The sequence below is a fragment of the Acomys russatus genome, chromosome 3, assembly GCF_903995435.1.
Source record: "Acomys russatus chromosome 3, mAcoRus1.1, whole genome shotgun sequence".
NCBI lineage: Eukaryota > Metazoa > Chordata > Mammalia > Rodentia > Muridae > Acomys > Acomys russatus.
In genome coordinates this window covers 71,807,002-71,832,669 of record NC_067139.1, presented here as the reverse complement: position 1 = coordinate 71,832,669, position 25,668 = coordinate 71,807,002, and the positions used below count along the sequence as shown (strand labels likewise).

The window sequence follows — 25,668 nt, the reverse complement described above, 5'->3', positions numbered from 1 at the left end:
TCAGGAACCATCCTGTACTGTTGTACAGTGTGGATATAGTAATACTTTGGTTAATTTAAGAAGGATTCAGCGTTCTGGCTTCTCCTTGGTGCCAGTGATGCCACGGCTTGCCCTGGGTGTGCATTTTTATCTTCTCGCCTGATTGTGGCATGGGTGGAATGAAGGGTCTGGGGTGATTTTTCACAAGCAGTGGAAAGGAAAGGACCCCCAAGTTCTGGGCTCAGAAGCTGATAGAATGATTAGCTCTCACCGTTGTGTGCACATGACTGCAGGTCCGTTAGTGCTGTTGGCTGTGGTAACGGGTGTGACTGATGTACAAGATTAGCACTCAGGAGTTTCTCCTATCTGATGTTTCGTTGGGTCATGAGGCTTCTAAGATGTGCCATCCATTTGTTACAGAGAGCTCACCAGAGCTTCTGCTCACCCGCAGACTTCTCAGTCCCAGGATGGGAACCTCAGTCCATCCTCCTGCCTCTTTCTTAACTTGAGTTACTGCCCCAGCTTGAGCATAGGGGGATTTGGATGCTTTTGGGGTATTCTAAGAAAGGGAGCGAGCTGTGACACCAAGGTATGGGATTCAACTTGTAGTCTATAAAGGCTTAATTTTTTTCTAAAGAACAAAGCATCTGGGCTAGGGCGAGAGCTCAGTGGGGAAAGGGCTTGCTGTACAGCATGAGGCTCTGACTTTAGGTTCCCAGTACCCATGAAAGGCCAGCTCTGTGGAGGTGCACACCTCCAGCACGGAGAGGTGTAACCAGGAGTTTGCCAGCCAGCCATTCTAACTGGGACAGAGAGCTTCAGGTTCAGTGAGAGACTGTCTCAAGAATCCAAGAGCAGTAAAGGAGGGCACTGATATTGGCCTCTGGACTCGACATGCACACACGCGCACAGAAGAGGCAGATCATCAGATGGGTAAGAGATGGATAAGGAGAACAGTGAATGACAGGCTTTCCAGGGAAGAAGTAATCCACCAATTCCTCTTCTTTACAGATTGTGGGGCCAAGCTTGTGGACTTTGCTGACTTCTGAGGGAGTGCAAGTGTCAGCCTGAGGCATGGGCCAGGAGGCCATGGTGACCTGAGGCCTGTGGAGTCTGTCCAGTAGACCCTGTTTGCTCCTTCTGCCTCTCCTGTCCTGTGTTGAAAGAATTTGTGTTCATCTCATCAGGGAACTGACCCTAAGAGAATTCCTTCCTCTTATTTTCCTATTCTCCTGCCCTACCAAGACAGTTCCAGCCCACAGAACTCCTACCTGCCGTCTCCTGAGGTGGTCCCCATCCCTCCCTCCTTGCTCCTCGCCATGCTCCAGCTGTGGAAGGTGGTACGCCCTGCTCGGCAGCTGGAACTGCACCGCCTCATACTGCTGTTGATTGGTTTCAGTCTTGTCTCCATGGGATTCTTGGCATATTACGTGTCCACCAGCCCCAAGGCCAAGGAACCGTTGCCTCTGCCCTTGGGAGACTGTAGTAGCAGTGGGGCAGCTGGTCCTGCAAGGCCACCAGTTCCACCTCGACCCCCAAGGCCTCCAGAAACAACTCGAACAGAACCTGTGGTCCTTGTGTTTGTGGAAAGTGCATACTCACAATTGGGGCAGGAGATTGTAGCCATCTTGGAATCTAGTCGTTTTCGTTATAGCACTGAGCTAGCACCTGGCCAAGGGGATATGCCCACACTGACTGATCATGCCCATGGCCGCTATGTTTTGGTCATCTACGAGAACCTTCTGAAGTATGTCAACTTGGATGCCTGGAGTCGAGAGCTGCTGGATCGGTACTGTGTGGAGTATGGTGTAGGCATCATTGGCTTTTTCCGAGCCCATGAGCATAGCCTCCTGAGTGCCCAGCTCAAGGGCTTTCCCCTCTTCCTACACTCAAACCTGGGGCTGCGGGACTACCAAGTGAACCCTTCTGCCCCACTACTACATCTCACCCGGCCTAGCCGCTTGGAGCCAGGCCCACTGCCTGGTGATGACTGGACTATCTTCCAGTCCAACCATAGCACCTACGAACCAGTGCTGATTGCCAGCCATCGGCCGCCTGAGCTTGCTGTGCCGGGACCAGTTCTTCGGCGGGCCCGGCTCCCCACCGTGGTACAGGACTTGGGTCTTCATGATGGCATACAGCGGGTGCTGTTTGGACACGGCCTTTCTTTCTGGCTCCATAAACTTGTTTTTGTTGATGCTGTCGCATACCTCACTGGGAAACGCCTCTGCCTGGACCTTGACCGCTATATCTTAGTGGACATTGATGACATTTTTGTGGGCAAAGAAGGTACTCGCATGAAGGTGGCTGATGTTGAGGTCAGTTTTTCTCTCTCTCTTTTGTTTATTTTGCTAGAAAATTTATAGCCTCTGCCTGTCAGGTTGTCTGCTTTGATTCTGAGCTGGTCATAGATACATATTTATAGTTGTGTACTATGCCTTTTATAGTTGGAAAGAATGCTAAATTACTATGTATTTCTCACTCAGTCTGTTTTCTCCTGATTTGATTTCACTACTTTCCTTCCAGGCTCTGTTGACCACCCAGAACAAACTCAGGACCTTAGTCCCCAACTTCACCTTCAACCTGGGCTTCTCGGGCAAATTCTATCATACTGGTGAGCTCTTTCCCCTATCCTTACCAATTTTAGTTTGATCTGTCTCTTTATTATCAACCCTGGGCACACAAATTGGAGAAAGGGACACAGTTTGGCGACAAAGTGCAGTGATGGCTTGGGTTAGCATAGGTGGCTGAAGAACGCTTTGGCAGTGGGGCAAACAGAAAACTCTGGGCCCTGGGCAAGGGTCAGTAATGTCCCAAGACTGGAAGCTGCTCAGTGTTGTTACAGAATCCAGGGCATAGGGGCTGACTGCTGTGGTCAACAGTCGGTGTGTGACCACAGGGACAGAAGAGGAGGACGCAGGGGACGACATGCTGCTGAAGCACCGCAGAGAGTTCTGGTGGTTCCCTCACATGTGGAGCCACATGCAGCCACACCTGTTCCACAACCGCTCCGTGCTGGCCGACCAGATGAGGCTCAACAAGCAGTTTGCTTTGGTGAGGCTCTGGAGTCTCTCCCTGTGCTTCCTCCCAGAGACAGTGTTTCCTTTGCAACCTTCCCTAATGGATGCCCTCTCCTACCCTTTCCAGTTGTCTTTCTTTGGAGGCATCCCCACCCGCTTTACCCTCTACTCCCCAAACTTCACCAGGTCCTGGTGAGAGTCTATGCCATTCCCAGGAGCATGGGATTCCTACGGATCTGGGGTATGCTGTGGCCCCCCACCACTCGGGCGTGTACCCCATCCACACGCAACTCTATGAGGCCTGGAAATCTGTCTGGGGCATCCAGGTGACCAGCACTGAGGAGTATCCCCATCTCCGCCCTGCTCGCTACCGCCGTGGCTTCATCCACAGTGGCATCATGGTAAGGGATTCCCACCTCAAATGTCAGACCTCAGACAGCCTTCAGCCAGTGTTGACTTGTGGCCCATCAACTCAGGGTTAGGCATCCACAAAACATGATGATGCAGATAGTGAATTCTGTTACTATGACTTCAGACCAGGCCTCTATCAAGGATTCTGGGAATCCCAGTGCCTCTTGGCTTTGGTTCTTAATCTGCTTTCCGTCTTACCATTCAAATCTCGTCTATCCGTATATTTTCTTTTCCTCTCAGGTGCTCCCTCGGCAAACATGTGGCCTCTTCACTCACACAATCTTCTATAATGAGTATCCTGGAGGTTCTCGTGAGCTAGATCGGAGCATCCGAGGTGGAGAACTCTTTCTGACTGTGCTGCTTAATCCAGTAAGGTGCCAGAAGGGAAGGCTAGAGAGCCACGGTGCTCTCAGGCCTGCGCCTCTGTTCACTGAAGTTAGTTCTGAGACAAGGCGGCTCTCAGTCTCACATGCAGGCACCCTCTTGCAGATCAGCGTCTTTATGACTCATCTGTCCAACTATGGGAACGACCGGCTGGGCCTGTACACCTTTGAGAGCCTGGTGCGGTTCCTGCAGTGCTGGACACGACTGCGCCTGCAGACCCTCCCTCCTGTCCCTCTTGCACGGAAGTACTTCGAACTTTTTCCTCAGGAACGAAGCCCCCTTTGGCAGGTAAAGCTGGAGCTCAGGCTGACTGGAGATCTGATGGGAGTCAGGGTTTGTGAGTTTAGTCCTTATCAGATTCGTGGCCTAACCTTCAGAATCCCTGTGATGACAAGAGGCACAAAGATATCTGGTCCAAGGAGAAAACCTGTGATCGACTCCCCAAGTTCCTCATTGTGGGACCACAGAAGACAGGTAAATTATCCACATCCAATTTATCCTATGCTGCCTTCCTATACCTACTTACACTAATCAACGCTCTTAAGAAAAGGATTCCTAGCCGGGCGTGGTGGCGCACACCTTTAATCCCAGCACTCGGAAGGCAGAGGCAGGCGGATCTCTGTGAGTTCGAGGCCAGCCTGGTCTACAAAGTGAGTCCAGGACAGCCAAGGGTACGCAGAGAAACCCTGTCTCAAAAAACCAAAAAGAAAAGGAATCCTTTTTTAAAACGTTATGTTTATTTAGTGTGCTTGCATGCATGTGTGTACGCATGCACAGGACAGCTCCAGGGAATTATTTTCATCATGTATTGTTTTGTTTGGGTTTTTGTTTTTTTGTTTTTTTTTTAAGACAGGGTTTTGCTGTGTAGCTCTGGCTATCCTGAAAGTCACTGTGTACTCCTGGCTGTTCTAAACTGTAGAAAGCTGGCCTCAAACTCACAGAAATCTGACTGCCTCTGCCTCCTAAGTACTGGGATTAAAGGCGTGCACCACCACACCTGGCATTAAAAGACCCTGTTTCAAAACCACTAAATGCTACACTACTACTAAAGAGCATGTGTGCAAGGACAGCTGTGGTGGCAGTTGTGTTTTTCTTTAGTATTTTGAGAGTTCAATCAGGCCTTGGACAAGCTGCCACTGTACCATTTAGTTGACTCTGGCTTCCATCTGTGAAATTTGGGTATTTTATTTATTTAGATTTTTGAGACAGTCTTATGTCACCCAGACCAACCTTAATCCCCTGTTCTCCTTGCTTCAGTTTTCCAAGTGCTGGGATTACATTTGTAAGCCACTACACCTGGCTCCATTTGGTGAGGTGAAGATACATAAATATGGGCAGGTTTGTTTGCTGAGTATGCACAAAGCCCTGGGTTCCAGCCCCAGAATTAAGCTAGTATGGTGGAACAGGTAGGATCAGAAGACCTCACTTGATATACAGCCAAGGCCATCCGTGAGGCCAGCCTAGGCTACAAAAGGCCCTGTCTCAAAAGTCTATTAGATGGGGTTGGAGAGAGAGCTTAGTGGTTAAGAGCACTGACTGCTCCTCCAGAGGACCTGGGTTCAGTTCCCAGCACCCACCTGGCAACTCAAAACTGTTTGTAAATCCAAGATCCGACACCCTCACATAGACGTACACACAGGCAAAACACCAATGCCCATAAAATAAAAATAACTAGGAAAATATTTTTAAAATCTGTTAGATAGGGCTGGAGAGATGGCTCAGGGGTTAAGAGCACTGTCTGCTCTTCCAGAGGTCCTGAGTTCAATTTCCGGCAACCACATGGTGGGTCACAACCATTTACACTAGGATCTGATGCCTGCAGGTGCAAATGAAGACAGAGCACTCATATACATAAAATAAATAAATACTAAAATAAAAACAAAAACTGTCAGATAACCAGACTTGGTTGTACGGGCTTGTCATCCCAGCAGTTTGGGAGGCAGAGACGGGGGAATCAGCTTCGGTGCCTGCTAAGCTACAGAGGGCATTCAAGGAAGCCTGGGCCATTTTGTAAGACCTAATCTCAAAATAAGAAAAGCAAAGAGGCCGGAGGCCATGGCTCAGTGTCAACATCAACCATGTGTGAAGCTGTGGACCCAGTCCTGAGCGCCGTGAAGGGGGAGTCTGCAAGCATCTCTGATAGGGTGGGGGTGAGCACCCCGTCTAACCCAGACCTGGGCCTCTCTCAGGGCTTCCCTTGCTGAAGTGGGTTTTACTACCCATAAGTGAGTATTCTAACTCATGCCACTCAGCTGACTGCTCTCCTGGACCAGGCTGGTTTTTCTCCTCCCTACAGGCACCACAGCTGTTCACTTCTTCCTGAGCCTGCACCCAGCTGTGACAAGCAGCTTTCCTAGCCCCAGCACCTTTGAGGAAATCCAGTTCTTCAGTGGCCCTAATTACCACAAGGGTATTGACTGGTGAGACTGGGTCCCTTTGAGTGTTCCTTAGAGCAGTGTTGCCTTCTCCAACATAGAGCCCACGCCAGCTCCTGCCAGCACCCAGCATCTGGTCTTGCCACTGAGATTTTTCTTTTTCCTATGCTACTCTGTAGGTACATGGACTTCTTCCCTGTTCCTTCCAATGCCAGCACTGACTTCCTGTTTGAAAAAAGTGCCACCTACTTTGACTCAGAGGTTGTACCACGGCGGGGGGCTGCCCTTCTGCCCAGAGCCAAGATCATCGCTGTGCTCACCAACCCTGCTGATAGGGCCTACTCCTGGTACCAGGTTTGCCTGAAGCTCGGGGTACATTAGGCCTTAAGGGAGAGGTGGGGAAGGTAGTCACTGCTAGAGACACAGAGCGGAATGAGAGCAGGCAAACTAAACTTGTCCCGTAGTGAAGGGTAGCTACGCTGTTGTCACCAGACAAGAATATGGCTGTCAGATCCCCAGCCCTGTCCCTTCTTCTGTGTCCTGCAGCACCAGCGAGCACACGGAGACCCAGCTGCTCTGAACTACACCTTCTACCAGGTGATTTCCGCTTCTTCTCAGGCCCCCCTGGCCCTCCGCTCCCTGCAGAACCGTTGTCTTGTCCCCGGCTACTACTCTACCCATCTGCAGCGCTGGCTGACCTACTATCCCTCTGGACAGGTACAGTCTCCAGAGGCCTCCCCAGGTACCCTTCCCCTCAGCCCCGTCTTAGGAGTCTAGACTCCACCACAACCACATCCCTGTCCCCTCAGCTGCTGATTGTGGATGGGCAGGAACTTCGTATCAACCCAGCAGCCTCAATGGAGGTCATCCAGAAGTTCCTGGGTATCACCCCCTTTCTGAACTACACAAGAACCCTCAGGTGGGAAAGCAGGTTTTGCAGGGAAAGGGAGGAGGGTCTGTTTGGAAGGGACACCTGTCTCTCCCTGTGGGCTGGGAGGGGAAGGAGTGCATCTGTGGGGCTTGGACTTCCCTTCTCCCTGACACTTAATACCTGTTCCTCTGAGTAGGTTTGATGAAGACAAAGGATTTTGGTGCCAAGGACTTGAAGGTGGTAAGACTCGATGTCTAGGGAAAAGCAAAGGCCGGAAGTACCCAGACATGGACATGGAGGTAAGTAAAACCCGGGACACGGTTGCCACTCTACCTCGAGGGTCTGATCTTGCTGCACTCTTTACTGTTTGTTTCTCCTTTCACCTTTTTTCTCCCATCAGTCTCGCCTTTTCCTTACGGATTTTTTCCGGAACCATAATTTGGAGCTATCAAAGCTGCTGAGTCGGCTTGGACAGCCAGCCCCCTTGTGGCTTCGGGAAGAATTGCAGCATTCCAGTGTGGGCTGATGCCCCAGTCTTTCCATACCAGCAAAAAGCCTGAGAGGCCACCTTAGAGCCGGGCGCACAGGGAGTTTGCGTGGCCTGGCTCCGCCCCTTACCCCTCTACCTCAGTGGCCCCTAGGATTGGAATGGCTGAAAAGGAAAGGGCATCTATCCCTTTTCCATAGTTTTGGGGCCTAATAAAGGGGTTTTCCTTGGTACCCCATGGTACTAGGTACTAGGTACCTTTGACCGATGAACCTGGGAGGTGAGGAAGAGAGGGTCCAAGGAAGGGGGTAGAAGAATGTATTGAGTCAGTGATTTCCCTCTTTATCCCCAGCAGTTTATCTGTCTATGCCTACCCATGAGAGGGCCCGTCTAGTCAGACAGTGGCATCTACCTGTGGCCTGGCCTCCCTAGTGTCATTCACATTGAATGGGGATGAGGTCGGACAGTTGCTCATAGAGCTGAATATGAGCCCTAGCTATGGGCTAGAAATACCCTTAATAAACATCCTTATTTTTCTGTTTTGTCTGCTTCACTGCAGTTGGAAAAAAAAAAAAAAAAAAAAAAAAAAAACCTAGACTACAGCAGGTATCAGCTAACTTTCCACAACTCTTCTGCACAAGGAAGAAGGGAAAGACCCAGAAAATAGAGTAAAAAAGGAGTTTATATATTTATAAATGCCAAATAAATACCAGAGGCCACCCATCGCCCTCTCCCAGACAAGGCTGTCTCCCCCAGCCCTGGGCTTCTAAGGTCTGAGACATCTTGGCCCCAAGCTACAGCCCAAGAGCGGCTGCCAGACTGAGCTACCAGGGAATTGAGTAGGGATGCTCTGTCCAGCCGAGAGTCACTCCCTCTGTGTGAGGGGCCCCCATAGCCACAGGCCTGTGTCCCCGTATAAGGCCCGAGAGGGGCCAGACTCAGGGGGAGAAGGTGGTTATCTCTAGAGAGACCCGCTGCCACAGCTCCTTGGTCTGTTTGCTGCGCTTGAGGTTCTGTAGGATGTCGTTGAACTGCATCATGCCCATGGGTGTCAGGCAGAAGGCGCTGCGGGCACTGCGGATTGCATTCACAAAGTCGTCGTAGTCGGCAGGGGTCAGGTGGATCAAGCGGTGATGGATGTACTGCAGGATGGGTTGAGGGGAATCTCAGCACAGAGCATACCAACTGGAGACCCACCCCCCGTACATGCTGAGGGCTCTGGTCCGACTCCACAAGAGGTGCTCCACCCTAGTCCATACTTTCTGAGTGATCACCTGCATGTATGCCTGCTGACAGCGTTGCACCAGCTGGTGGAAGGCCGGGGCTCGAAGGTGGTTGTGGGCATGAATGGGGTTCAGCCGCTGCAACGTCTCCATGACGATCTCCTGCAGCACAAACGGGCTCAGCACCCCCTTGGCTGCCCCCACACAGAACTGGTGCACGTAGTTCACTCCTGGGGGGCAGGGGGAGGGGCATGAGACGGGGGTGGCCACCTCTGCCCTAGGGACCCACTTACATATCTCAGCTCTGGCCTGACAAGAGCCTCCCTCCACCCCAGGAGCTGAGGTAACCCTCCACCCACCGTGCTCACACACATACCAGACCAAGGTCTCAGCAAGAGCTAGGAAGGAGGATAGGAAAGTAGGGGAAACAGGTGGGGGGTGACAATGGTCCTGGGGAGGGGAGGTGTTACCCAGCTTTGCTGCCAGCCCCAGCAACCATTTGACATCATCAGTGTAGGGGGGAGAGCGAGAGAAGTTGTTGGGGTGATCGTTGTGTGCCCGACGGCCCAGCATCTCCAGTGCCAGCATCCCTAGAAAACACAGATGGGCACATAACAGGATAGAGCCTTCACCTTCCACCCCAACCTGGTATTGACCCCATAGTAAACAAAGAGCTAGTGGAGAGTGTTTACTTACCAACACGGTAAGCAGCATGCAGGTGGTGCAGGCTGTGTGGGTTGACTGGTTGACTGTGGGCCTCCTCCTCTGGTGGTGGAAAACCTCCGCTTACCAGAGGGCTGGGCTGCGTGGTCAGAGCAGGCAGGGATGCACCCTGGATGGCTGGAAATGTGGATGCTGGATGGACACTGCTCACTGAGGGGAGATTGAAAGCCACGTGAGAGAAGAGGTGCAGAGAAGATCCCCTCTCTACTTCCCATGTCCAGTGCACCTCCCCTCCATCCACCTGCTCCCTGTCCCCGAAACTCACAGGCCACACTGGTGGGCAGTGGGAGCCCTGGCTCTGTGTGGTAGGGATGGACTGTGATGGGAGCCATGGAAGGGACAGGGAAAGATACAGCAGTGGCAGCAAGTGAGGGTGGAGTCACCGAATAAGGGTATTGAGCCCCCAGGAATGCAGGATGCACACCCTATAAAAGATGGGAAAAAAGAGCGGAGACCAAGTCATGTTGGATGACAAATGGACATTCCTACATTTCTTAGTTTTCCCACCAGGACTCCTGGACAGCCCTAGTATGCACCAGAGTTCTCTACTCCAACCCCTGTGACCTCCTAGTGTTCTCCCACATGCCCCACACCACCAGTAAAACACTAGTCTCACCTGTGGGTATGCAGAGCTGGGCACAGGGAAGACGGCAGGCCGGGGCATATGAGGCATAGGGTGGGCAGGGTGAGCTGGGTGGGTGAGATACTGAGGGCTGCAGGGCAGGTGGGGCTGTAAAGCAGTGTAGGGGTGCAGGCCAGGGGAATGACCATGCCCCAGTCCTGGACCTGGATATAAACTGGACCCCACTGAGATGACTGGAACCACTGTGGCTGCTGCTGTCACTGCTGCGGCAGCCACAGTAACAGGTTCAGTTCCTGGGGCAACCCTGCCCTCAGGCAGTCCCCGCCCCGCCTCCCCAGCAGCCCTCATTGCACTGCCACTACAGCTTGTAGCCCCTTCCCGGGCTGTGGATGAGCCGCCTGCTGTCTGCTCATAGAGCCAGAACCACTGATGAGCAACCTCAAACAGCACTTCAGGGTACACTCCCCCACCCTTGGCTGCCTCTTCCACTGCCATGCAGGCCTTCTCCAACATCAGGTTATCCTGGAAAGGATCACAGAGCATTAGGTGGTGAGGGCTCACCCAGGAATGCAGGCTGGTTGAGGGAGGGCTTAGAGTCAGTGCTCATAGTGTCAGTAGCGAGTGTTTCACACAGGCACTGAACAAAGTATTGTTCCCTCCCACCTGAAGCAAATCATTTCTCTGAGGCTATTCTCAGGGATTATCGTGGGCCCTAAACTAGAAGCCTCTCTTTCCTTGTGTGTGTGATGGGAATGATTCTAACTTTAGGATTATACGTATACAACAGGATTATATGTAACACATATGTAAGACAATAGAACCCTACACATAGTATATGAATATAAAGGGTGAATGTGAATTCATATTACTGGGCTGAGTACCCCTAATCTGAAAATGGGAAACACTAAAATCAGAAATATTTTGAACACTAACAACATGAGACCTCAAGTGGAAAATACAGTGAAGTATGCTTTCATGCACAAATAAGGCTGCAGGCTGTAAGTCAGTTGCTTGCCTAGCCTGCATGAGGCCCTGGATCCAATTCCACATACATGCATACACACATTGAAGAGAAAAAGGGTGAGAGAGGCACAAGATTACCTCTAGGCTGTGTGTGTAATTAATACATAAAATATGAACTTTATAACTAGATTTGGGTTCCATCCCCAAGAACGCTCATGTATAAGAAAATAGTCTGAAACATAAAATCTAAAACTAACCTTCAACCTAAAGATACTCAGCCTATAATATGTGAAATGATTCTCCCTAAATTCCTGAATATGGAACAATCAAGAGAGGGTCACTAAACTCCAAATAATATGTCCCAGATACTCAGAAAAGGCTAAAGCAGAATTGTTAGTTCAAGCTCAGCCTAGGCAACTTAGACCTCTTAAGGGAGGGAGGGAGGGAGCGCTGCAAGACAGTGGGTTGGAGGTACTTGCTGCCACACCTAACAACTTGAGTTTGGTTCCTAGGACTCACACAGTATAAGGGGAGGACAAACTCCCACAAGCTGTCCTTTGACCTCCACACACACTGGCACATATCCCACACCATCATGTATACACATTAAAAATAATTTTCCTAGAGGAAAAATGCTGGGCGCTTAAGTTCCCCCATGCCTAGGTGGCTGACAGCAGGAAATACCTGTTCCTTGCACTGCACCAAGGCTCGTTGAATCTCATTGGGGTTCAGTGCATGGGCATGAGGCAGGCAGCTCAGAGCCAACTCTGCCGCCGCCCTCACCATGTTGGAGTCTCGTGCCCGTGATGCTCTATCAGCCAGTGATGCAACCTCAGGGGGTGTCAGGTGCCCGTCCCAGCACTCTACCAGTATAGTCAGCGCTGCACTGCCTATCTCCATTGCCTGCCCTTTAGGGAAGAGGAAAAGGAGCAAAGTGGGCACCGCAGATCAGCAGTGTCCTGTTCACCTCCATCCTGTATGCAAATCACAACATTGGATTTACCTGTAATCCAGGAGACGTGGGAGGAATAGGTACGAGAGAGCCAGTTAGGAGAAACAAAGTTGTGCAGGCCAAGGGCATAAAGCCCAATCTCAAAGGCGCAAAGGTGCAGGTTGCGGTGAGGACCCTGGTGGCCTCCTGAGGAAGATGGTTGTGTGAAAATGGAAGTGCTGCTGTTGCCCCCTGCTTTGATCAGAACTGTCTTCGCCAATTCAAAGTAGAAGTGTGCAGCTGCCTCTGATGGCTGATTGGGTACGTGGGGGGCATGGCTCTCAGGGCGGCGGCCTTTGTAACACCTGAAGGAGCAATTGGATATGGACAGGGCTGGAGTTTCTTCAAAATGGTGTCCAAGCAGGTCAGGAGGGACCAGGGTAAGGAAGGCTGTTAGGGGATAACAGTCGGGTCACACTATAAATATGGGTTAGAGGATGGGCTAGGTTAGAAAGATGCTATTTCTCCCTACTGACCTGCCAACTTCAACCGTCTTTGCCCGGGCCCCTCCACTGGCGCTAGCCCTGCGGCTTCCACTGGAGGATGAGGAGCCCAGGGAGTCCGAGGAAGAGCTGCTAATGCTGTCACTGTCTTGTCCTCGACCCCAGGAAGTAGGGGCCCAGCCTCCTCGAAGTGGCCTTCGGCTTAAGGTAGGAGAGCTGTCCGATGTGGTCTCAGGGGCACTGCTGTCAATGCTGGCCATGCCTAGTACCCCCAAAACGAGTCAGTCGTGGACCTCAGGAGTGCCTGGAGTCAGTCTCCAGCCTGCAAGACTAGCCTTCCCTCCATGCCATCCCATGGGCTGTCCTACCTGTGTGCTTCTTTTTAGGCCGCCCTGGGGAGCCCCAACCTCGACCATTATAGCCTCCACGACTGCCAAGAGCTAGGCGGCTAGGAACCTTCCCCTCTGGCCGTGGGGTCAAAGCTGCCTCAGGTGGGAGACCCTCACAGGGGGAATGTGGGGAGCTTTCTGAGTGAGAAAACAGGACACTGAGATGAGCCCAGTAAAGGGCACAACAACAGACTGTACCACTCACCCGCCCTATCCAGTGCCCCCACCTCACCAGGCACATTCTTCTCTGTGAAGCCCTCAGTGGGACCTGGCCCAGCCCCTGCCACAGCCCCTTGCTGAGCAGGGCCTGTAGAGCCTGAAGTCAGTGGCTGCAGGGCCCCAGGGGCAGACGGGGCCCCATGCTTTGAAGGAGATCTCTGGTTGGCTGTGGCCGGACGGCTAGATGAGTAGAAAGAACTCAGTGTCTGTGGCTTATGTGTCTGGCTTTCTCGGTCCAAGAGTTTGTCTAAGATCTAGAGAAGAGACAAGCAGTAACATGATGTCCTTATTTCCTGAATTCTATTACCTTCCTTTCTTCTTGAAGTAGCCTAATGCTACCTCCTTCAGGAAGTCTTCCCCAGATTTAACTACAGGATAACCTCCCAGCTTACATGTCTTGGAATCTTCCATAACACTTACCTGAGGACTGAACATACTGATATTCAATAAATATTGAAATAAATGAATGATTGACTTTATGCTCTCTGCTTCTCTTCTTCCACCTCATGCCCAAGCATACCTATAAGAACCATTGGTCTCTTGTTCTTTATGAGAAGTCTCCAAAATTCTCTACTTACCTCCTACAGGCAGACCAGTACTTTTGTCATTGTACTGGAAACTTCTGAGAAAGATAGTGACATTTTGTTCACTCTCTGCCTGGCAAAAACCCAGTACCTCAGGCCCTCACCTTCTTGAGCTTGGCCTGGTCGTCCTTGTAAGTGATCATCAGTGCTAAGGCCAGGTCACCCTTCTCCCGACGTGTGCCTTCACATAGGAGGGGATGTTCTGCCTCACTCACTGTTGTCTTCATGCCTGTGAGGATTAGGAGTGATTATAGCGCCAAAGACAGCAGAAACATAGCAGACAGAGCCAGCACTCATGAGGAAAAGGTCCCCACTGCCTAATGTGTGCAGCCTTAGCTCCACCTGCTTCTCAAAGCCTTTGTAAGCTGTTCTTCTCTACTGGAGTTAAAGATGTGTCCCACCACACCCAGGCACAGCTAACATTTTGTTTCATTGCTTTTTTTTTTCTCTCTTTTCTTTTTTGTTCTTTGTTTTTGTTTTCTTTCTCTTTTGGTTTTTTGAGATAGGGTTTCTTTTGTAGTCTTGTCCTGGACTTGCTTTGTAGACCAGGCTGGCCTCAAAATCAGAGATCCTCCTGCCTCTGCCTCCCAAGTGCTGGGATTAAAGGTGTACACCACCATGGCCAGCTTTTTTTTTTTTTTTTAAGGCAAGATCTCATGTAGCACAGGCTGGCCTTAAACTTGCTATGTAACCAAGGATAAAAAGGAACCTCTAATCCTCCTGTCTCCACCTCCCACGAACTGGGATTGCAGGCATAGCCATTATATCTGGTCTTAGAACTCAGTCTTCCAGGCTGGAGAGATGGCTCAGGGGTTAAGAGCACTGACTGCTCTTCCAGAGGTCCTGAGTTCAATTCCCAGCTACCACATGGTGGCTCACAGCCATCTATAATGAGATTTGGTGCCCTCTTGCGGAGTGCAGGCACACATGCAGGCAGAATACTGTATAAATAAAACAAAACAAAACAAAACAAAAAACTTAAAAAAAAAAAGAACTCAGTCTTCCTGACAATTTCCTGTCTATCTGAACTTTTAAGCTTAGATTACATATTCTGTCACCTCCTTTAGACCTTTCTTTAGATTTTTATTTTGCTGTCCTTTAAGCACCAACCATATGTAAGACACATTTAAAGTTTTGTTTTTCTATATGTGTGTGTTTTGCCTACATGCATGTATGTACCATGTTCTTGCAGTGCCTGTGGAAGCAAGAGAGGGCACTGCATCCCTTGGAAAATGCAATCACAGATAGTTGTGAGCCATCCAGTGAGTGCTGAGTACTGAACCAGGATCCTGTAGAAAAAGCAGCCAGTGTTCTTCACTGCTGAAGCGGCTCTTCAGGCCCTGCTCTAAATTACTGTGTAAGAAGCACTAATTATTTGGTTCGCATATGTCATCTTGACTTTCCCATCACAACTCTAAAAGGCTTGACCCAAGCTTTGCTCCTGAATATGTTCAAGACAAGACACTTACCCAAGGCAGCAACTGCTGCTTCAAATCCCAGCTCCTCATCCCCAGGCATCTCATTATTCCAGTTTCGACTTGGGGGCCGGGAACCCGTGAGGGAAAACACTAGATGAAAATTGGGTTAAGTCAGGAAAACAAAAGTACCACAGGAAAGAATGCAGAGCAACTTAAAACCTTCGTCACCCAAGACCTGCCCGTGGAGCTGCCTGATGGGTCCTATAGTTGACTCTGACAGTTTCACAACTTTTGGTTTTCCTTTTAAAAAGCAACTACCCTTCTCCTCCAATGTCTCCACTTACTGTAGGGCCATGCACTATACCTGGAGCACAGAGAACATCGAAGATGAAACTGGCCAACATGAGGGGCAACACAGGCCGATAGTCACAGAGTGTGCCCTCCCGAAGTTCTTCTGCCCGGCACCGCATGGTACTCATTTCACTGGGACCCAGAGGGATCTTCCTGAGCAGAGCAGCCACCTCAGATTCCTGATATGCCAACTTTACCTGAGGACAGAAAGGAACTCAGACCTCCTATACCTCAATGGAGGTCAAGACAAAAGAATCCAAAGGCGGTGGTGGTGCATGCCTTTAACCCCAGCACTTGGGAGGCAGAGGCAGGTGGATCACTGTGAGTTCGAGGCCAGCCTGGTCTACAAAGGGAGTCCAGGACAGCCAAGGCTACACAGAGAAACCCCGTCTCGAAAAACAAAAAACAAAACAACAACAACAACAAAAATCCAAAAAGACTAAGGACAAGACAGAAAACCTCCAACCTCCAGGGCCTTGGTAGAAGCAGGGGGCCGCTGTAGCTCCAAGGCAAACATGCCAACTCGGAAGGCCAGGTTGTGGTGCTCTGGGCGCTCACTCAGCACTGTCAGCAGGAAAGCTGCCTTGGTCAGGGTGTTCGTAGCCACCCAGGTCTGACGGCTTGTGGATACCTTGTTTTTCTTGCCCTAAATGGGAAATGCAAAGAGTTGGACAAATGAGTCTGACTGACCTCAGTGGAGATAGAAGGAGGCTCTCACTTGGGGTGGGGAATAGGAGCAGGGATAAGTGGGGCCGGGAAAGTAGAGGAAGGAGGTCTCTCTCACCTTGGCAGGGGGCGGCTCTACCTTGAGGTCAGGTGGGTTGGCTAGCAGGTCCTGGGCAAGCTCCACAGTGAGGCGGGAAGCCTCATTGCTATAGCCATGGGCATGCAGGGCCTCAGCACAGGCAAATAACACCTACAGGACACAGGACCGAAAGATGAAGGCCTTCACTTGGAGAGCATCATACCTGACGATGAAGCACAATATCCCTAAAGCACTGGGTGCCATGATGATCCATAGCTGAGTCTGGTTATAGACACCACTAACACTCAAGATTATGTGGTAACAAGCATTGCTCAGAAAGGTCAAAAGAGGGGCCAATGGCTAGGGTGGTTCCTAGGGACTTGGGGCAGAGGAGCACTGCTCCTCTCATCTGAGAAGGGGGAGTCACCTCAGATACAGTAGGTCCTCTAAGAGGACAAGGCCCATTTGATTTGAGCCAGGGTTTCATTATGTAGCTCAAGCTGGCCTCCTGCTTGAGATTCTCCTACCTCAGCCTCAAGTGCTGGGATTACAGGTGTTTCCTACCACGCCTGGCAGGGAGGGGATTCTGAGTTCATCAACCTTGTGTCCCTATCTCTCAACTTTTAAGGTCTCTAAGGCCTGGAGAGGGAACGAGAGCTAGTCAAACCTGGTGATAATTCCAGGCAGAAAGGCCAGTCTGTACCTAAGTTTGTAGGCATGAGGGACCATGGCAAGCTCCAGGAATGAGTGAACTGCACAGAGGATAAAGACTAAGATAACACTGAAAATCTGGCAAAGATCAGACAGAGTGGAGCCCACAGCTCATGCCAAGGACCTTCATTTTTTTCTAAGGGCAGCAAGTAACTACTGAAGACTTTTAAGTAGCACACTGACATCGTATGTGAGAAATACCCAGAAGAGCATCAGTGTGGAAGCAGTAGGACAGGCTGCAGAGCAGGCGGCCAGTTCAGATCCCCTACAGGATGCTAATGATCTTGACACACTGCCAGCCAGAGCCACTGGGCCCTGAGTCACTCTGATGATCCATTCCACCCTCCTCTCCTTGAGTCCCTCACCTCCATTCTGCTCTCCTGTTCCAGTGGCTTCAGCCCAGCAAACAGGTCGTGCTCCTCCCCAGCCCCGCCCTCAGCCTTCTCCTCCTCGCCTCCGGCCCCATCCTGGGCATTCAGGTAATATGCTTGGTAGTCATCCTCCTCTTCTCCAACGGCAGGAGCTGCTTCTTTGGTTTTGTGGAGCCCGCTGCCATTGTCGTCCATGGAAGGGAGGTCATCTTGGGTACAGACCTCCCCAGGCAGCAGGCCAGGGCGGCCAGCAGAGGCTGTGGGAGGCTCAGGCCCTTCTGAGAAGTACACACCAGCATCTTCCTCATAAGTATCTGGGGGCTCGGGAAGGAAGGTGGCAGGTCCTCTGGAGCCAACTGAGGGAGGACAGGGTGGAGGGCTCTCAGGGAATCCACCGAAGGTGCTGGCCTCTGCACCCAGGGCCAGGCTGCTGTCATCCAGGCTCATCTCTGCCAGGTCTGGTTCCAGGGAGCTGTCCTCACTGCTGAGCCGTCGTTTGCTCCCACTGCCTGCTGAGCTCTTGCCCCCACTGCCAGTCCCACCCAGCACCTTGGCTTTGCCCCCACCTGGACCCATCTTATGCAAAGCCTTATCTCCTCCTTCAGCAGAGAGGCGGCGGGGACCCCGTTGCGAGGACACTCCCTCACCCAATCCTTTGCGCTTGGCACCAGGTTCCTTGGGCCTCACAGCTGGCTCAGTAAGAAGAGGTCGGGGCCGGGACTCTTCCAGGCCCCCAGATCTAGAGGCTCCTGGCCTAGTGGGCAGGGCCCGGGCCCAGCATAGCGCTAGCTTTCGGTCAGTGCCACTGTAGGTAACACCAGGAAGGGGATAGGCCTCTTCCCAGTTAAAGTAGCAGGCCTCCACTGCTGGCCGGAAGCCAGGGAAGAGCCTCTCCAGGGTCTTCTTGTGTTGTCCCCGCTTGACATTCTCAATCACCTTCAGCTGCCACTGACGCAGCTGTGCACACAGTTCCCGGCGGCTGTGGAAACAGAGAGCAGGAGGCTGCGAGGGGGAGACGAGACAAGCAGTCTGCACCGAGAGTGGAAAGCGGCAGTTACAGTAAGAAAGGCATAGAGAAGGGACGCAGTGGGGAGGGCATGCTCTTTAAGCTCCAGAAGACATTGGTGCAACAGTAATGAATTTGGGAAAGTGGGGACTATTTAAGGGAGGGGAGGAAAAAAACCTGTGAGAAACACGCCTCACAAAGCTCTGGTAAGGCCAGTGCCCAGCACTTCCCAGTCTCCCAGATGAGAGAAATCCCTGTACTTAAGGAGACCAGTGTCTGACTCTGTCAGAATACAGTAATCCTGGGGAAGACTCACCGCTGAGGGCTGAGGGCAGGGTCCAGCACAGCAAGCCTCCATAGTGTGACCATCTCATCACACATACTTGCGCAAGCGTGGGCTGCTACCTCTGACTGCCCATTGCTACGGCCTGTGTGACCACTGGCACTGCTATGCGAAGCTGAGGTGCGTACACTATACCACCAGCCTGTTATCTGGAGGCAAAGAAAGCTGTGAGGTACACAAAAGCCCACACCCTCCTCCAGGTTCCTATCAGAAAAAGGAGAATAAGATGCGAGGAGGAAAAGTGGGAACTACCACACACCCACCCATCCTGAGGTGTTACCTGTTCGTAGGTGAGGCATTGGTCAGTGAGTATTTCCAACAAGGGGGCAGCATTGCTGTCCCTCCGCTTGAACATCTCTCGAACAATGCTAAGCAGGTTCCAGACGCCCTCAGGCTCTCGGCCCCTCAGAGGGCGCAGCAGACATGCCCATTCAGCAGCGGCAGGAGGCTCCGTGGAAGAGAGATACATAGAGTTCACATCACTGTAAAAGGACAGAGACGGTGACTGAAGTAGGGCTTCTGAAGGAAAGAGGTTAAAACAGAGCAGAGCTGGGCCAGGCTCAGTGTTGCACACCTGTAATCCTAGCACTTGGGAGGCAGAAGCAGGTGGATCTTCCTGAGTTCGAGGCCAGCCTGGTCTACAAAGAGTCCAGGACAGCCAAGGCTACACAGAGAAGAAACCCTATCTTGAAAACAAAGAAACAAACAAATAAAACAAAAACAAAAAACCCACAAAACCCTAAAGCTGGGCTTTGACCTAAAGAGACCCTGACCTATGCAGAGTAGCAGAGGACAGGACACCTGTGACAAAATTCTTGGCCTTTCTCTGCATCTGCATCAGTATGATCAGGAAGAAAAACTGACTCTGGCTCTACCCAGATGGGCAATCACTGTACATGGTCATCATCAATCATGGCTGCAAAACTGATACCCATGTGCCAGGTGCCAAGCTAGTGCAGGGAGAAACGTAGCAAACACATGCACTAACAGAAGAAAGATCTATCAGTGGCCTAAGGAAGGTGCCTACTCACCACAGATTTAATATGCAAAGATCAATTTACCTGAAGACCACAGGGGTGGGGCCGCAGAACTTGTGCAGTGTCTTTTTTATGTTGTCAGTGAGTGTTGACTCATCCAAATACCAAGTGCTCTGGTCTGAAGCTGAGGGGCCTGCTGTAGGGTCTGGGAATTACAGGCAATCAGTCACCAATTGATACAAATCCAGATTCAGCCAACAGCATGGAACCTTTAGTAAGAGATGTTCTGTTCTGGCAGCTTGCTTGCTTTCTCACCACACTCACCTGGCGCTCCACATACTGTATTGATGGCTGTTGACTGGGAGGAAAGGAGTTCATCTAGAAGACGCTGGGCTGTAGGGAGAATCTAAGGGGAAAGGAACAAAGGCAGAGAGAACAAGGTACAGGTGAATCCAAGGAGGCCAGGCACAATTAGAAGGCCAGGCAAAGCCTGAAAGACAGCAGTGGGAAGATGTGCCAGCCTCACCCACCTGCTGAGGCAGCTCACTGATAAGATACTGAGCAAACTTCTGAAGCTGGTCTCTTTGCAGTCGAGACAGGGACTCGGAGACTGGAGCCCGCAGGCAGACTGCAGATGCCTGGAGGAGCAAAGAGAAATAGACCCATCTGAGAAATGGTTCTGGAGCTGAAGCAGGGAGAGATGGGCAGAGGGGAGGTAAAGGGGCTCACATTGTGGCCAGGCATGCAGCAGAGAAGGGGGGGGATGGAGCGTAGGATAGGGCCAGGATAAATTGGGAGGGCCTCACGTTGTGAATGCGGAAGAGACAGAGTGCCACGACATGGGTGCACCATTTGGCCCCAGCCCCACAGGTACAGCTACAGGAAGTGACCCGGCAGCGGTCAAACATCACAGCCACATTGTAGGCCCCTTTGGGGGGGACCATCTGCGGCGGCACCACTGTAGCACTCAGATGGAACCCTAGGGAGAAATAAGGCCATGGTCAGAAGTAGCTGCCAAGACCTTGTCAACCCCGGCCCCATGCTTAATTATACAGTTCACTCCTCATGGTAGTTTTGTTTTGTGTTTTTGAGACAGGGTTTCTCTTTGTAACCTTGGCTGTCTTAGAACTCACTATGGAGACCAGGCTGGCCTCAAACTCATAAGAGATCCACCTGCCTCTGCCTGCTGTCTGCTGGGATTAAGGACATTTGCAACCATACCCAGCCACAGAAGTTCTTAATCTTTACCACTGGTGATGAGAGGAGCAGGGTTACCACAGAGCACGTTGGAGCCCTTACCTATCTGCAGCGGATCTTTCACAGCCCTCATTCGGAACAGCTGATCCCCTCGCTGGAACTCATCCGCACTGCCATTGGCTAGGCATGAATATAGACTGCAGGGGAAGAAGAGGACATGGCCACAACCCAGCAAGTAACCTTCCACAGACACTGTGAGAGACCACCATGCTCTAGGCAACCCTCTCTGTTAGCACTCCTCAGGAGGAAACCCCAGGCACTCCCCACATTCCTTATCTTTCTCTTAGCAATTCCAACTACAGTATCCCTTTTGTTCTGCAGAAGGCCCAGCCGCCAGCCTGAGATACCAGAACTCCGCTGCCCATTATCAGTCCTCTCGACTCACCGAATGTCCTCTTCATTCTCAGGGAAACTCCAGAAAGCAATTCGGAGTTGGAGTTGTTCAGGCACTGGAGGATAGACTTTCTCCACCACTTCAAATGGGATGTGAAAGGCCACCTGCTTTGCTGACAACTCCACCAATGGGATTACCAATCCATCTTCCAAAACAAAGATTGGGATGGTGAAAGAGAAAGGGCCATAATTATTTTGCCATAATTACTTGGTACCAGTGCCACAGCCTAGGTACCTGTGCACACACACCCTCTTCTCAGAAATATATTTTTTGAAGGTTTTTTTGTTTTTGTTTTTCTTTTTCTTTTTTTTCCCCAAGACAGGGTTTCTCTGTGTAGCCATGGCTGTCCTGGACTCACTTTGTAGGCCAGGCTGACCTCAAACTCACAGAGATCCACCTGCCTCTGCCTCCCAAGTGCTGGGATTAAAGGCGCACACCACCATGCCCAGCTTGGCTGGCTATATTTTTAAATTTAAATTTTATTTTATTTTTTACTGTGTGTCTGTGTGTGGGTTTGTGCATGTGCATGCAGGAGCCCATGGAGACCAGGAGAAAGTGTCAGAACGCATGGGCCTAGAGTTACAGGTGGTTGTGAGTCATCCACACGGGTGCTAGGAATTGAATGAAGGGCCTATGGAAGAGCAACAAGCACACTTGGCCTCCTCCTTGTCAGGATATAACAACCCTTAAAACTCCTTTTGGGGGAGGGGAGCTGGGCAGTCTCCAGCCACACACAGTCAGCTGCCTAGCTCAAGCGCAGAACAGAAGATCCCAGGGAGATTCTAGGACACTTCTGGCCAGATGGGTGTTCTACAGCCCAGCAGGTAATCTACTCGTGGACCTCTGCACCAAACTTCCACATTCTCTATTCAGATTCACATTACACTGAACCTTCTCTTTGGCATTCAGCTCTGGTTGCCTTTTTACTTATCACTTTTCCTCTAAATGTCTGCAGGTCCCATCTACGGAGGGAGCTAAGCCAAGACTCAGTAATTAGGGACCTCAAGAAGCGAAAGAGTCTACAAGGCCTCTGGCGCCTGAGGCCTGACTTCTCATCCTGGAAGCCAGGGGCAGGGAGATAATCACCCCAGGGCACCTGGCAGTTGCTCCTGAAATCACCTGGAGTGGGAGGGAGTTAACACTTAATGTTTTTCTACACTGTTTTAACAAAAAGCAGTAATAATGTAACAGTCTGCAGATCTCATGCCAAACAGCTATATTAGAAGACTGATCAAAAAAATCACAGAACAGAAAAGAACCTTTCAAAAACAACAGCAACCCATGTAGGAGCAAGCTACTGAAGGTGACTGAGGAGGATGTGGGGCAGGAATGGCATCTGCAGGCCAGGTCTGGAAGGTATTGTAAGAGGATCAAGGCCTGCCTAGGCTGTGGAGCCAGGTCCTCTCTCAGGATGATGGCATGCAGGGAGGGAAGAAAGAGGGGAAAGATCTTAGGCTCCGCAGGAAGGTGTCAACATGCTGAAAATCTTTACCACTATGTTTTCAGTCACTTCCCCCAAAGTGAGAGCACTCAAAATCCCCAGACAATCTACATCTCAAATATGACAGAAGCAAGAAGAGCACAAGGATTCGCACCGAAGCTGCTTGTGACCTGCACCTGTGTGTGCGCGTACACATGCAGCAAGTGCTCTCCCCACCTCAAGCTCTGTTCTGCCCCTCGTGAACAGTGGTGGGACGGGCACATTTCTCTGAATCCTAAAGGGGCACCAGAAGTCTCCGCAGCTTGCAGAACAGGTCTTTTGGAATGGCCTGGCTAGAACACATAAGTGAATCCTTTCAACTACTGAAGAAAGCCAGCTCCCACTGAGGCCCAGGACAAAAACTGCCTTGGGCAGAGCAGGTGGAAGAGGTGATGACTCCTAAGCCTGTGAGGCTTCGCTCATCTTCACTCTCCTTTCTACCCCCTCCAAAAGCAAAATTCTTCACAGCACCAGTCCTTGACTTCACTGAAAGACCAAGAATGACTGAAACACAAGGGAAAAGTGCTTCCTGAGGAGACCCCGAAGAGAACTGCTTGCCCTCCTGCCCAGATCTCAGATATGGAAGTTCAAGGCTCCCACCCACTGGTCGCAGATGCCAGGAGCAGATCTCTAGTGTAACCCTATTTATTATGGCGTCTCTCCTCATAGGCAGGTTCTTTCCTCTTGGTGGAATCCTTTCTTGGTGCAGTTTATGAGAGATCAACACCCTGGGAAGCAAAGCAACCAATGCAGCATCCCATAGAGTGACACACCTCAAGTGGTTACTTTTTCACAATCCGTGCTTAACCACACTCTCTTCTGCCTACCTCTGGTTTGCTAAAGGCCAAATTCCGTTAAGCATTCTTAAAACAGAGACGGAGTATTCTCCCATTTTCGGTTTCTAAGGCGTAAAGGAATAACAAAAGATCTTTCTGGCCAAGCCACCAGGATGTTCTCTGCCACAACACAGGCTTGCGTGTACGCGCGCGGGTGAGCGCGCGCAGTCAGAGTCAGTCTCTCTCTCTCTCTCTCTCTCTCTCTCTCTCTCTCTCTCTCTCTCTCTCTCTCTCTTTCTCGTTCCTCCCCCCCTCCCTCCTTCTCTCTTTCTCTTTCTCCCTCTTTCCCTCCCCTCCCTCCCCCTCCCGCCCTCTCTGTGGTGAAGATGCCACCCCATCCCTGGAAGGCCAGAAAAGCAAGTCTTGAAGTCTTCTCTAAGCTTGGGACAGCTCCCGGGCCGGACAGCTCCCGAGCGAGGCCCAAGCGGGGCCAGCCGGCTCCCCTCCCCCTCGCAGCCGTCCCCGCTCATCCTCACCTCGCATTCTGGTACCGCCACTGCCACCTCCGCCACCGCCTCCAGTGGGGGAATTGGGCCCCGCTGACTGTTTGCGCCATCCTCGCCAGTTCTGGCAAAGGCTCTCGGCCTCGGAGATGAACGAACAGAGTGAATCCTCCTCAAAGCGATCGGAATCCTCGAACGAGAAGCGCTCGCCGTCCTCCCACTCCGCGAACATCAGCTCCATGGGGCCCGCACCCCCCGGGGCCGGGTCTCCCCCAGCGGATCCCGGGCCTGGGCCGCCGGCCGGGGACTGAGGGGAGGCCCGGGGCCTGAGGGGCGAGCCGGGGCTGGGGGTGGCCGGGGCGCTCAGGGCGGCCGTGCCGGGCGAGGATTTCGGGCCTGGTAGGGACACCGGGCCGGGCCTCACCCAACCGCGAGGTGCGAGCGAGGATTGTGGCCAGTCTGCGAGACTCGAGGCCGGGACGAAGCGCTGGGCGGCCAGGGCCTCTAGGCGGCTGCGGCGCCGCCTCCCCCATCAGCTGATCCGAACTTCCGGCCGCGCCGGCCATCACCACTTCCGCCCTCGCGTGCTCCGGGACTGGACCCGCGTACGGGCGGGTGTAGGGGACACGTGTATGCATTACCTGCTGTTTTCTCGAGCCCACCCTCACACACAGCTCCCAAAGGTACACGGAACAGCTACAGATTACAGCAATTGCTTGGTGCCCATAATGTCCCCAAGGAAGAAACAGCCGCCGTTCACGTCCAGAATCATCTTTGGCTGTCAGGGAACAGTGCAGTGACCATTGGATAGGTTATTGTCACGCCTCGAGATAGGCCGAGGCCGCATAGCCTCCTGGGAGTTGCAGTCCAGAGCCTATAATCCATCCACTTTATAGCGTCTAAAGGGGAGCGCCAGAAAAGAAAGCATTTGATTTCAGGAAATGGTTGTCCCTTTCCGTGGTACTGCCTTTGAAGCTAGGGATTTTTGATCTGCGCGTGTGTATGTGCGCGCGTACACGCAATGTAGACCTCTGAAGTCCATGGATGCCCTTCACCTGTCCTGATTGTTTGTGAACTACACATCAATTAGATTTCAATACAGTTATCAAGGCTTTAATAAAACAAACCTGTAAATAGTACTGTTTATACTTTAAACGCTAAGATTGGGCAGGGTATTTAATACTTACACTTTTGGTTGTGAGCTTAGCCTTTAATGGCTGAGCCATCTCTCCAGCCCAGGCATGGTATTTAATTGATAATGTTTGCCAAGCATTTACAAGGCCCTGGGTTCTATGACCAGCCCCCACCCAGTCCCCCTAAATTATCTCATATACATACTAATGCTACTGTCGACTGTTTTCTATTACCCTAATTGAAATGCTAAATTTCAGCTGTGGTTAGATATATTTTTCCTCATCCCAGTTCACAGACTACTGGGAAATCTACCCTAGGTTAAGATTGCTTAGTCTGCCGGGTGTGGCGCACGCCTTTAATCCTAGCACTCAGGAGGCAGAGGCAGGAGGATGTCTGTGAGTTCGAGGCCAGCCTGGTCTACAAAGCCAGTCCAGAACAGCCAAGGATACACAAAGAAACCCTGCCTCAAAAAACAAAACAAAACAACATCAACAACAAAAAGATTGCTTAGTCTAAAGTGTCTAAAAGCTGAATTTCTTCTTATAACTAAAAGACCC

General features: G+C 51.4%; 2 protein-coding genes across 8 annotated transcripts; one reads left to right on the top strand and one right to left on the bottom strand.

The window, feature by feature from the left end:
- The first annotated feature begins 1,206 nt into the window (after window positions 1-1,206).
- Window positions 1,207-7,596, top strand: Ndst2 (N-deacetylase and N-sulfotransferase 2). Of its 4 annotated transcripts, XM_051142735.1 has the most exons (13): window positions 1,207-2,297; window positions 2,506-2,593; window positions 2,879-3,033; window positions 3,215-3,400; window positions 3,651-3,779; window positions 3,900-4,082; window positions 4,172-4,268; window positions 6,091-6,214; window positions 6,349-6,523; window positions 6,716-6,886; window positions 6,979-7,088; window positions 7,237-7,339; window positions 7,441-7,596. In XM_051142735.1, the coding sequence occupies exons 1-13, from the start codon at window positions 1,299-1,301 to the stop codon at window positions 7,564-7,566; spliced, it is 2,646 nt and encodes an 881-aa protein (XP_050998692.1). In that variant the 5' UTR covers window positions 1,207-1,298; the 3' UTR covers window positions 7,567-7,596. The 4 variants fall into 4 exon arrangements, with proteins under 4 accessions (XP_050998692.1, XP_050998694.1, XP_050998687.1 ...); XM_051142737.1 differs by having other exon boundaries at window positions 6,788-6,886; window positions 7,237-7,596; XM_051142730.1 differs by having other exon boundaries at window positions 7,237-7,596.
- Window positions 7,597-8,176: 580 nt separating this feature from the next.
- Zswim8 (zinc finger SWIM-type containing 8) lies at window positions 8,177-24,238 on the bottom strand. Of its 4 annotated transcripts, none has more exons than XM_051142715.1 (26): window positions 24,011-24,238; window positions 21,210-21,363; window positions 20,867-20,961; window positions 20,374-20,546; window positions 20,098-20,205; window positions 19,892-19,973; window positions 19,652-19,772; window positions 18,871-19,072; window positions 18,564-18,739; window positions 17,236-18,220; window positions 16,220-16,330; window positions 15,881-16,060; window positions 15,428-15,611; window positions 15,115-15,213; window positions 13,750-13,874; window positions 13,075-13,315; window positions 12,822-12,980; window positions 12,487-12,715; window positions 12,023-12,315; window positions 11,704-11,927; window positions 10,090-10,578; window positions 9,739-9,898; window positions 9,447-9,623; window positions 9,221-9,340; window positions 8,802-8,912; window positions 8,177-8,669 (listed from the first exon to the last, which is right to left on the bottom strand). In XM_051142715.1, the coding sequence occupies exons 1-26, from the start codon at window positions 24,216-24,218 to the stop codon at window positions 8,209-8,211; spliced, it is 5,667 nt and encodes a 1,888-aa protein (XP_050998672.1). In that variant the 5' UTR covers window positions 24,219-24,238; the 3' UTR covers window positions 8,177-8,208. The 4 variants fall into 4 exon arrangements, with proteins under 4 accessions (XP_050998672.1, XP_050998667.1, XP_050998678.1 ...); XM_051142710.1 differs by having other exon boundaries at window positions 8,178-8,669; window positions 16,199-16,330; XM_051142721.1 differs by having other exon boundaries at window positions 8,327-8,669; window positions 8,802-8,980; window positions 16,199-16,330.
- Window positions 24,239-25,668: the final 1,430 nt, after the last annotated feature.

What these genes read in the sequence shown, in the direction of transcription:
- Ndst2 (XM_051142730.1), top strand. Translation starts at nt 1,299, where the DNA reads ATGCTCCAGCTGTGGAAGGTGGTACGCCCTGCTCGGCAGCTGGAACTG. An exon ending in TGACTGTGCTGCTTAATCCA is followed by an intron (nt 3,780 to 3,899) that starts GTAAGGTGCCAG and finishes ACCCTCTTGCAG; the next exon opens with ATCAGCGTCTTTATGACTCA. An exon ending in TACCACAAGGGTATTGACTG is followed by an intron (nt 6,215 to 6,348) that starts GTGAGACTGGGT and finishes GCTACTCTGTAG; the next exon opens with GTACATGGACTTCTTCCCTG.
- Zswim8 (XM_051142710.1), bottom strand. Translation starts at nt 24,218, where the DNA reads ATGGAGCTGATGTTCGCGGAGTGGGAGGACGGCGAGCGCTTCTCGTTC. An exon ending in AGCAGCAGTTGCTGCCTTGG is followed by an intron (nt 13,875 to 15,114) that starts GTAAGTGTCTTG and finishes TAATCCTCACAG; the next exon opens with GCATGAAGACAACAGTGAGT. An exon ending in ACCAGGCCAAGCTCAAGAAG is followed by an intron (nt 13,316 to 13,749) that starts GTGAGGGCCTGA and finishes TCTCTTCTCTAG; the next exon opens with ATCTTAGACAAACTCTTGGA.